The sequence below is a fragment of the Procambarus clarkii genome, chromosome 52 (assembly GCF_040958095.1).
Source record: "Procambarus clarkii isolate CNS0578487 chromosome 52, FALCON_Pclarkii_2.0, whole genome shotgun sequence".
In the NCBI taxonomy this organism is placed as follows: Eukaryota; Metazoa; Arthropoda; class Malacostraca; order Decapoda; family Cambaridae; genus Procambarus; species Procambarus clarkii.
Genome location: NC_091201.1, coordinates 29,291,391 through 29,301,593, shown reverse-complemented (window position 1 = coordinate 29,301,593; position 10,203 = coordinate 29,291,391). Strand labels below are relative to the sequence as shown.

Sequence of the window (10,203 nt, the reverse complement as noted above, 5' to 3'; positions counted from 1 at the left end):
GGGCATAGTGTGGGTGCTGGTAGAGGGTTGTGGGGCATAGTGTGGGTGCTGGTAGATGGTTGTGGGGCATAGTGTGGGTGCTGGTAGATGGTTGTGGGGCATAGTGTGGGTGCTGGTAGATGGTTGTGGGGCATAGTGTGGGTGCTGGTAGATGGTTGTGGGGCATAGTGTGGGTGCTAGTAGATGGTTGTGGGACATAGTGTGGGTGCTGGTAGAGGGTTGTGGGGCATAGTGTGGGTGCTGGTAGAGGGTTGTGGGGCATAGTGTGGGTGCTGGTAGATGGTTGTGGGGCATAGTGTGGGTGCTGGTAGATGGTTGTGGGGCATAGTGTGGGTGCTGGTAGAGGGTTGTGGGGCATAGTGTGGGTGCTGGTAGATGGTTGTGGGGCATAGTGTGGGTGCTGGTAGATGGTTGTGGGGCATAGTGTGGGTGCTGGTAGAGGGTTGTGGGGCATAGTGTGGGTGCTGGTAGATGGTTGTGGGGCATAGTGTGGGTGCTGGTAGAGGGTTGTGGGGCATAGTGTGGGTGCTGGTAGATGGTTGTGGGGCATAGTGTGGGTGCTGGTAGAGGGTTGTGGGGCATAGTGTGGGTGCTGGTAGATGGTTGTGGGGCATAGTGTGGGTGCTGGTAGAGGGTTGTGGGGCATAGTGTGGGTGCTGGTAGATGGTTGTGGGGCATAGTGTGGGTGCTGGTAGATGGTTGTGGGGCATAGTGTGGGTGCTGGTAGATGGTTGTGGGGGCATAGTGTGGGTGCTGGTAGATGGTTGTGGGGCATAGTGTGGGTGCTGGTAGATGGTTGTGGGGCATAGTGTGGGTGCTGGTAGATGGTTGTGGGGGCATAGTGTGGGTGCTGGTAGATGGTTGTGGGGCATAGTGTGGGTGCTGGTAGAGGGTTGTGGGGCATAGTGTGGGTGCTGGTAGAGGGTTGTGGGGCATAGTGTGGGTGCTGGTAGATGGTTGTGGGGCATAGTGTGGGTGCTGGTAGATGGTTGTGGGGCATAGTGTGGGTGCTGGTAGATGGTTGTGGGGCATAGTGTGGGTGCTGGTAGATGGTTGTGGGGCATAGTGTGGGTGCTGGTAGAGGGTTGTGGGGCATAGTGTGGGTGCTGGTAGAGGGTTGTGGGGCATAGTGTGGGTGCTGGTAGAGGGTTGTGGGGCATAGTGTGGGTGCTGGTTACTTCATTTCCTACTCGTGTCGTCATATGTTCACTTGTACATATCATGCCCAAGGTATAGTTTTGGTAATGTCAATTACATATCCCGGAGGACCAAAAAGCAAATCAAAGTTCCTGTTAGCAAAGGTAAATGGAGGTTATTTGCGGTGAATTCAATTTCATTAAGCTCCAGTATGCAAATCAGCTAACTAAATTGCTGCTGCAAACTCAATTTAGCTGAAGAATGCACGGTCACATTTTGAAATTCACTTCCATCACACCATATCAACCATACCTAGCTACTGATATCATACCCTTGGCTTGCCATCCATTCCTAGCACACCGGAAAGCACTCCTAGTAAAGTCTACCAGTCATACCCAGCTACAGATATCATATCTCAGCCCTACCATCCACTCCTACCATGCCCATTCAGTCTCTCTTAGCACGCTCTTCCAGCCTCCCCTAGCACACCCTGCCAGCCTCTCCTAGCACACCCTGCCAGCCTCTCCTAGCTCACCCTGCCAGCCTCTCCTAGCACACCCTGCCAGCCTCTCCTAGCACACCCTGCCAGCCTCTCCTAGCTCACCCTGCCAGCCTCTCCTAGCACACCCTGCCAGCCTCTCCTAGCACACCCTGCCAGCCTCTCCTAGCACACCCTGCCAACCTCTCCTAACACACCCGGCCAGCCTCTCCTAGCACACCGTGCCAGCCTCTCCTAGCACACCCTGCCAGCCTCTCCTAGCACACCGTGCCAGCCTCTCCTAGCACACCTTGCCAGCCTCTCTACCACAACCTGCCAGCTTCTCCTAGCACACCCTGCCAGCCTCTCCTGGCACACCCTGCCAGCCTCTCCTGGCACACCCTGCCAGCCTCTCCTAGCACACCCTGCCAGCCTCTCCTAGCACACCCTGCCAGCCTCTCCTAGCACACCCTGCCAGCCTCTGCTAGCACACCCTGCCAGCCTCTCCTAGCACACCCTGCCAGCCTCTCCTAGCACACCTTGCCAGCCTCTCCTAGCACACCTTGCCAGCCTCTCTACCACACCCTGCCAGCCTCTCTACCACACCCTGCCAGCCTCTCTACCACACCCTGCCAGCACTCCCTACTAAGCACTGGCAGCACACCCTACTAAGCACTGGCAGCCCACCCTACTAAGTACTGGCAGCACACCCTACTAAGCACTGGCAGCCCACCCTACTAAGTACTGGCAGCACACCCTACTAAGCACTGGCAGCACACCCTACTAAGTACTGGCAGCACACCCTACTAAGCACTGGCAGCACACCCTACTAAGCACTGGCAGCACACCCTACTAAGCACTGGCAGCACACCCTACTAAGCACTGGCAGCACACCCTACTAAGCACTGGCAGCACACCCTACTAAGCACTGGCAGCACACCCTACTAAGCACTGGCAGCACACCCTACTAAGCACTGGCAGCACACCCTACTAAGTACTGGCAGCACACCCTACTAAGCACTGGCAGCACACCCTACTAAGCACTGGCAGCACACCCTACTAAGCACTGGCAGCACACCCTACTAAGCACTGGCAGCACACCCTACTAAGCACTGGCAGCACACCCTACTAAGTACTGGCAGCACACCCTACTAAGCACTGGCAGCCCACCCTACTAAGTACTGGCAGCACACCCTACTAAGCACTGGCAGCACACCCTACTAAGCACTGGCAGCACACCCTACTAAGCACTGGCAGCACACCCTTCCACATTCCTAATTTTTAGGAGCTGAGAGTTGGGACACATGGCCCCCTTTTTTTTATTAAACTGGAAGTTGGCTAGCTTTCATATGCAGATGATGAGTCACAATAATGTGGCTGAAGAAATGATGTCCAAAATACAACTCAGAAGATGGAAGAGAGACATAATTTTGGTCCGTTGTGAACCATTATCAATGGCCACACCGCTTGATAATGGTCCAGGAGAGACCAAAATGTTGTTGCTTCACCATCTTCCGAGTTGTGGTTTGGTCACCATGGCTAGCTTCCTCTTTCTGAATAAATATTATGGTTTGTAATAGGCCAGGTTGATGTGCAATGATTCATGTTGACTTACGTTGGTTAGTGTTGGTATTTATTGGTCCATGTTGGTGTCTGTTGCCAACGAAACCTATTATCATCTGTCATTGTTGTTTCATATTTGGTGGTGTTATTTAAAGTCGGAGGATTCATCCAGCACTTGTGTGTCCAGTTTAAAAATCTGCACAGCTTTCATCAGTCATGGCAGCTTAGTGTGTTTATTAAACAGTTTATGAGCTTTGAAATGTTGTGTGGTTTGTTCTCACTAAAAGGAAATTGTTATAAACATCCTCTTATTGCTTTGTAACTCATAAACTGTTTAATACCAGCACTGTAAATGCAAATTATGCCACTGTAATTGATGAAAGATATTCAGGTTTTGTAAGTGGACACACTTAGTGCTTAATGAATCCTGGCCCTGTACTACGCATTTTATTACAGTATATAATTGTTTTCCAGAATGTAGGGGGACAGTACATGGAGGTTGTCAAGAGTCTCCTAGTTAAATTGGATAAGGATGTAACGAAATCTCTACAAGTCACTTTACCAACTGTGCTTCTCGATTTGCTCAAGAATATATCCTTGTCGGAAGATAGCCATGATCCTGTCCATAGTGAAGAGCTAAAGAGTATCACAGATAAAGTGGAACATCTTATCAATGCCAGAAACACACTCGTAGAAGCTGCAAATGGTGAGTTGCAAATTAGTTATATTTTACTAAACATTTGATGATTGGGAGAAATGGGTAAATGCTGTATAAAGTTTTGTTTATATAAAATACATTACAGTACCGTACTGAGAATAACTATGATTTTAAGTGTCACACACACACATGCTTGTTAGTACCTGTAGCTATGTTTTTGGCATATATGTGATGAAAATTTGTTTTCACAGAATTTGTGGAGCAGTTAGAAGCAGCTGTGGCCTTGCGAACATCATGTATCAAGCATGAGCTTGATGATCTGGTATGTCATATATTTTTTATTATGTTACTGTACCATGTTTGAGGGCAAATGGAAATGTTTTGGGGTATAAAAGATCAAACTCTTACAGAACAATCTCCAGATAGCTCCAAAAGTTTGTGTAATTGTGCTACGAAAATAGACGTTTCATAGAAATTCCTTGCATTATATTTCATTGAAATTGCTTACATTATATTTCATAAAAATTCCTTGCATTATATCCTGCATCTAATAGGCCCCATTGAGAAGACTGATTTTTTTATTGCATTAATTGGATAGCAATGCGTGTCAGTTTGCATGCACCAGTGACCAGGTTGATCAACCCATCAACTAGAAGGTCTGGTCAAAGACTGAGCCTTTGGGGCTGTGATACCCGGAACGCTTGTGATAAAGCAGATATATAGCAACTCATACGTTCAGTAGTAGTAGTAGGCACCATCAGTCTCAGGAGATTATGGAGTTGCACTCGGGTTGTCTGTCTGGAGTGGCCTCTCCAGGGGTGCAAAGCCAGGGTAGGTTGAATTGGGGAAGAAGCTATCACCCATGCAGCAGTTCCTCCCCCTCTCTATGGTGCCAAAAGTCTCCAATGGAAAGGCAATGCACTAGCACTATGTTCATATTTCATTACCTAATTATTTTTGTGTATTTGCTGCCACTTTTCAATTAGAAACAGATATAGCTTCAGTACAATTTAGTATGCAGATGTGTCATTATCCCTGTCAGTACTACAAACCCAGAAAAATGAGTTGACCCCAGCAGTTCCAGGCTTTTCCAAAGTTTTCAAAATTCTTTCAATATTAAAGTTTTCAATGGGCTTAAAATAGCATTTTTGATAATTGTATAAATTTTTATGTTTTAAAGAAAAATATTCAGTTTCTCCTAGTGATGACTCTGTAATCTCCACCTTGACCAGTCATCATTTAAAAATACAGGTATATCAAAAGATCTATTTAGGGTTTTCATAATATTTCTTTATTAAGAATTGTAATTATTTATGACAATTTTAAGGTAAAGTTGACTGCATTAAAAGTAGCAGCAAAAGAAAATCCAGAGAGTTCGAAGGCTTCCACACCAGAGGAATTAAATCTCCAAGTGGAAGCTCAACAACAATTTGTTCAAGAGTTTATGGAAATCACCACTAACGTCTACCAGGAGGCCCTGTCAGAAAAGGTATGTGGAACATGCAACAGTGTGGTTGAGTAAATACTATTTATCACCCACAGTAGTGCTAAAGGTAGTTACTTGTTCAAAGTTTCTGTACTTTTAAGCATGGCATTTTAAAAGGCAAATATATGTACTGCATTTAAATCCATGTTCTGCAGTAGGAGTATGTAAGGCGAGAGTAGGTGTAGCTTCCTTACCATAGATTAAGAATAAGAAGGTCAGGGAGGCAAGAGGGTGGCAGTGGTGTGTCATTGGTACTAGTTCTCTTTATGACATACAAATGAAGGAAGCAGATCATATAGTTTGAAAATATAATGGAGAGGAGTGGTAGAAAGAAGAGACATACACATTGAAACCTGAGGAGTTGGGTGATGGTGGTACACAATTACTGTCTGTAGCGGAGACACAGTAATGACTGACAGTGACAGTAATGTCTGACAATGAGATACAGACTCACTGCTCATGCTCATTAACCATGAGCAGTGAGGACTTAAAGGCCAGTTCATGTAGACTGCACAAGTTTAAAAGATTTCATTACATTATAATCACAATTTTGCTGCCTCTGGGTAATCACACAAAATCATTGATTAAATATTTATTAGTTGTATGTTGGAATAGGCTATAAAATGTATTGTATCACGTGTAATAAGAAAATCTTGACAATTTTGTAATAAATTGGCAAAAAATGGGCACTTTCTTTGAAAACTGGATTTCACACAAATTTTAATTGGATCTGAAATACTGTAATGATCCAGATGTTGAATTGTAGCACTATTATTTTGCAGTCATATGGCATTGATACTGGAAAACAAGTTGTGGTTGTAATGTTTGGTAGAAATATGTTGTGTGCAACCCAGCTATAAATTCAAGAAATTTCTAGCTAGTTAGAACGAAAATTAAATTTTTTTATTGTATTTGAGTATAGTCCTCTAATGGTTACAATATTTCCTTAGCTTCAGATTCTCAAAAGTCAGAAGATGATGGTCCACAAAATTCTTGAAGATAATCAAAGGAAGTTACATACTGTTTGTCAAGAGCATTTGGAGAATCTTAGGAGTGTAACCAATCTCCCAGGTACATACCGTCATCTTTTTATTTATTTAAAAACATTTTAGTTTAATTTAACATTTGGTATTCGGTCCAGGATGAACTAAAAAGTCGTCAGTTCTTCATTTTCAGATTTGTTGATTGGGGGGGTCTTTGATAATCAAGTGAGCAGCATACAAATTAGCAACTTCTTAAAATTGCACGCTCTTAATTTTTGTTGTCTATTTTGTGACTGAATACATAAATAGGGGTGGCCCGTGGTGAAAGATCCTTGGTGAAGGCCAATATTGAATTGACATACTGTACATGCTTTCCCTCTCTACATGTATCATCCATTTTGGTCATGAGGATGTTTTTTTGCCATCATCTTATTTAATGACTAATTAATGTGTGGAGCTAAGATTTTTTCAGAATACTATCTAAGGTCACTTATCTGGACTACATGGGAAGGACCCTTTACTGGATAAGCCAGACATGCAGATAAGCAGAATTCTCATAGGGAATGTCCATAAATTACCATATTTGCATTTTTTTGTTCCACAATCAACATTATTTGAACTCCACACAAACTACTGTATAGTGGTACCTACGTTTGCAAATTTAATCCATTCTCAGAGATGGTTTTTCAACCAAAAATTTGAAAACTGAAACAAATTTTCCCATAAAAAATAATGTAAATGGAGTTAATCAGTTCCGCAGACCCAAAAATATTAACTTAAAAGTACATTTTATACATAATACTACTCATATTTTGTACTACAATATGCATATCTTACATACAGATATACTGTGTGTCAGTATGTACAGTAGGGGTCTGGGAATTTCTCCTAATCCTTTCCATCGATTGTCTTGTTGTATTGGTGGTCCAGTTCACATCTCGTTTTTGTAGTAACTCGGGATATCTATGTAGAGTATTTAGCAAGGGGCCAACAGCCAGTGAAGGTGCGTGATTGTCAGGTATGGTATCATCGTTGGGAAAAAAGACGATGTTGTCCGATGGAGCATTGGAGTTGGTTGAAAAGGAGGAGTCGTTCAGATTGGGGGCGCCCCCATTGTAGGGTCTGCTGCGGTGTTGGCAGCCGGGGCAGCAGCAGCTGTATGAGGGAGGAGATGTAAAGGGAGATTGTCTTTTATTGAGTAATTAAGGGAAAGCATTTTTATATAGTCACCATAATAGAAGGGGGAGGGAAATCAATGAATATTATAACAGAAGAATTTAATGCATGTCACACAATGTAATTTAAGAATCAAGTAAAGACTCTAATAAATGTAATAACCAATGAAATTTAAATATCACTACCACAACTATACTGTAAGTAGACTTCAGTATATAGCACTTGTTAGAATCAATGAACAAGTACTGCACAGTTATTTAAATTCAAGTTTTTTATACACAAACTTGTACAGCATTTTATATAATTTCCACACAGGCAAGAAATCAAAATACAGAACATGAAAACAATTATCACTCACCTTATCTCAGAACAAGTGATGCAGCAAGCTATGTACATAGAATAATAATGTACACATTAAAAGTAAATTGTAATGCTCTTTCTTACAGATGCTCTAAAGTACAGCAATAATCTGGTGTCATCTTTGGAAAAAACTTTATCACAAGAAGTGTCGTGGGTTGATCAGCAGTATATGGAGCTGCTGGAACAATACAGTTATGAACAGAACCGTCACAAGGAATCACAAACCCTCACACTGCAGGAGCTCAAGACTAGGCTTGTTGGCTTGTTCAAAAGCACAGATATAGAGGTAAACATTTTGGTATTGGAGTATATATTACAATGTATCATTCAAAATCAATAGTATCCATATTTTTCTATAGATAAAGTACAAAATGTGGACTGTTGCACAGGAAAAAATCCTTGATTTGTTCTAATAATTTTGTAGGCTCTAATAACGTTGTAGGGGGGCCCCTGGAAAGAGGGAAACAACCAAAACAACATTTTCCAAGTCTTAATATAGTACATATATGTGCTATGTTAGGCCAAAGACTACGTTACATTAGGATTAAGCCTAACATTGTATGTGTTAGGATTAAGACAGGTTAGGTTTGCTTTGTTCTACGTTTGTTATGCCCTTTAGTATATACTGTAGTATATATATATATATATATATATATTATTGAATGTGACTGAAAGGATGAGATCAGTGAGTCTAGTGCGAATCTTCTCCATTTTCCTTACATTTTGCTTTACTTGAGTATATGCTAAAGTATGCAAAAGTAGCCACTAGGAAAATTAAATGACTATTTTGAACATTCATGTTTCACCAAATTATCAAGGAAATACAGAATAGCTAAAGTATATATTTTAGTATAAAGTACAGTATTTACTATTGTATATAACTTAGTATATATAAATGTGTATACAATACTTTAGTATATACATTAGTATAAAATTAAAAAATATACAATATTTGACATACTGTACATTGCATCAATAGGCACTATAGGTTGTGTCATTTTTGGAGAATGTGTTGATATATTACTGCATTTGGTTATTTACAGTTTCATTTCTACAAATTAGTTTCTATTGTGAATAATCCTTTGTTTTAGTGTAGTGGAAATATCATTACTTCAGTACGTACCTGTTAGACCACCTGTGATACTGTTTGGTATTTGTTATCAACTTGTTTCTGATTGGATTCTTATTGTTGATCTGGTCACTACAGTGTAGTCACTATTACACTACAATTGCTAATGTAAGCTAACCTAATCTCCTAGGCCTTATACACCCTATTTTGGGCCTAATATAGAACATGTATGTGCAGTACTAAACCTAGCAATATTTAAGTTTGGGTTTAGATTTATTTTTCAGGTCTCTTTAAAGTGAATAATACCAAATTCTATTTTCTATGTGTCCTTGTCAATGTTTGTACAATTGTCCACATAGTTACAAAAAGTACTATCTTATCAGGGGGATGGGTTGGAAGATTCAGGTTAGTGAGCAAATCGGTTTAGTTGTATAGTTTAGTTGGCTGTAATGTGATTATTGTTTTAGATTCAGCTGCTTGGAACGAAAAGTTCCAAGTACCATAGGCTATGGTGAGCCCGTAGTGGACTTACCTGGCACAGGAGCGGGGCTGTAACTGGCTTGAAGGGGATTATTATTTAGTAAATTATTAATTTTATCTTCAAATCAGACTGAGCTGAAGGAGCTTAAGTGTCAACATAAATCTGAACTGATGAAGCTTAGGGAGCAACATGCTATAGAAGTCCATCGGCTAGAACGTCAATTGGCCGCTCGAGATCAGGTGACACTGGTCAGTAAAACTGCTTTTTATCTTTATGAAAATTATTATTATGTGACTGTTTGATTTAATATTGAATTTAAAAAAAAAATCTTCCATTTAAAAATATGACTGGCTGTAGTGTGATTTTTTTTATAAATATGCTTTGTCTTCATATATTCCCTCCATGATGTCTTTAGATTATAATCTAATTTAGGTTCTCATTAACAAGTGTAACTTGTAATCATAATATTTTCTTTATTATTAATGTATTATTGAGTTTAGATTTCACTGTCTGCTAGGATCTAGCTGTAATCAAGGGGGGACTTTTAGACAAAAATATAATTCTTGCATATTATGTTGGATAAAACATATAAGCATCAATACATTTGCTTTGTCAGAATGTAGCTGTACTCATTTACCATTAGAAGCGTTTCTGCGGCAGTAATAGTAGTATGCTTTTCCTTGCAATTGTTACATGGTTGTAGACACTTTACAGTGCCACCTGATATAATAGGCTATGAATTTCCTTGGTATTAGATAGTATTGACGATACGTTTTCTAATGTTATTGATTCCTTCAGTCAAACTTATTCTG

At 41.0% G+C, this 10,203-nt stretch overlaps 1 protein-coding gene across 7 annotated transcripts in view; it reads left to right on the top strand.

Moving 5' to 3' along the window:
* The window catches only part of LOC123755388 (A-kinase anchor protein 9), a 104,315-nt gene that overhangs the window by 41,669 nt on the left and 52,443 nt on the right, over nucleotides 1-10,203 (top strand). For all 7 annotated transcript variants that reach the window (XM_045737976.1, XM_045737974.1, XM_045737972.1 and 4 more), the window contains exons 9-14: nucleotides 3,653-3,884; nucleotides 4,088-4,158; nucleotides 5,164-5,325; nucleotides 6,273-6,393; nucleotides 7,928-8,127; nucleotides 9,520-9,639. In XM_045737976.1, the coding sequence (XP_045593932.1) occupies nucleotides 3,653-3,884; nucleotides 4,088-4,158; nucleotides 5,164-5,325; nucleotides 6,273-6,393; nucleotides 7,928-8,127; nucleotides 9,520-9,639 (906 nt within the window). The remainder of the gene's footprint in view (nucleotides 1-3,652; nucleotides 3,885-4,087; nucleotides 4,159-5,163; nucleotides 5,326-6,272; nucleotides 6,394-7,927; nucleotides 8,128-9,519; nucleotides 9,640-10,203) is intronic.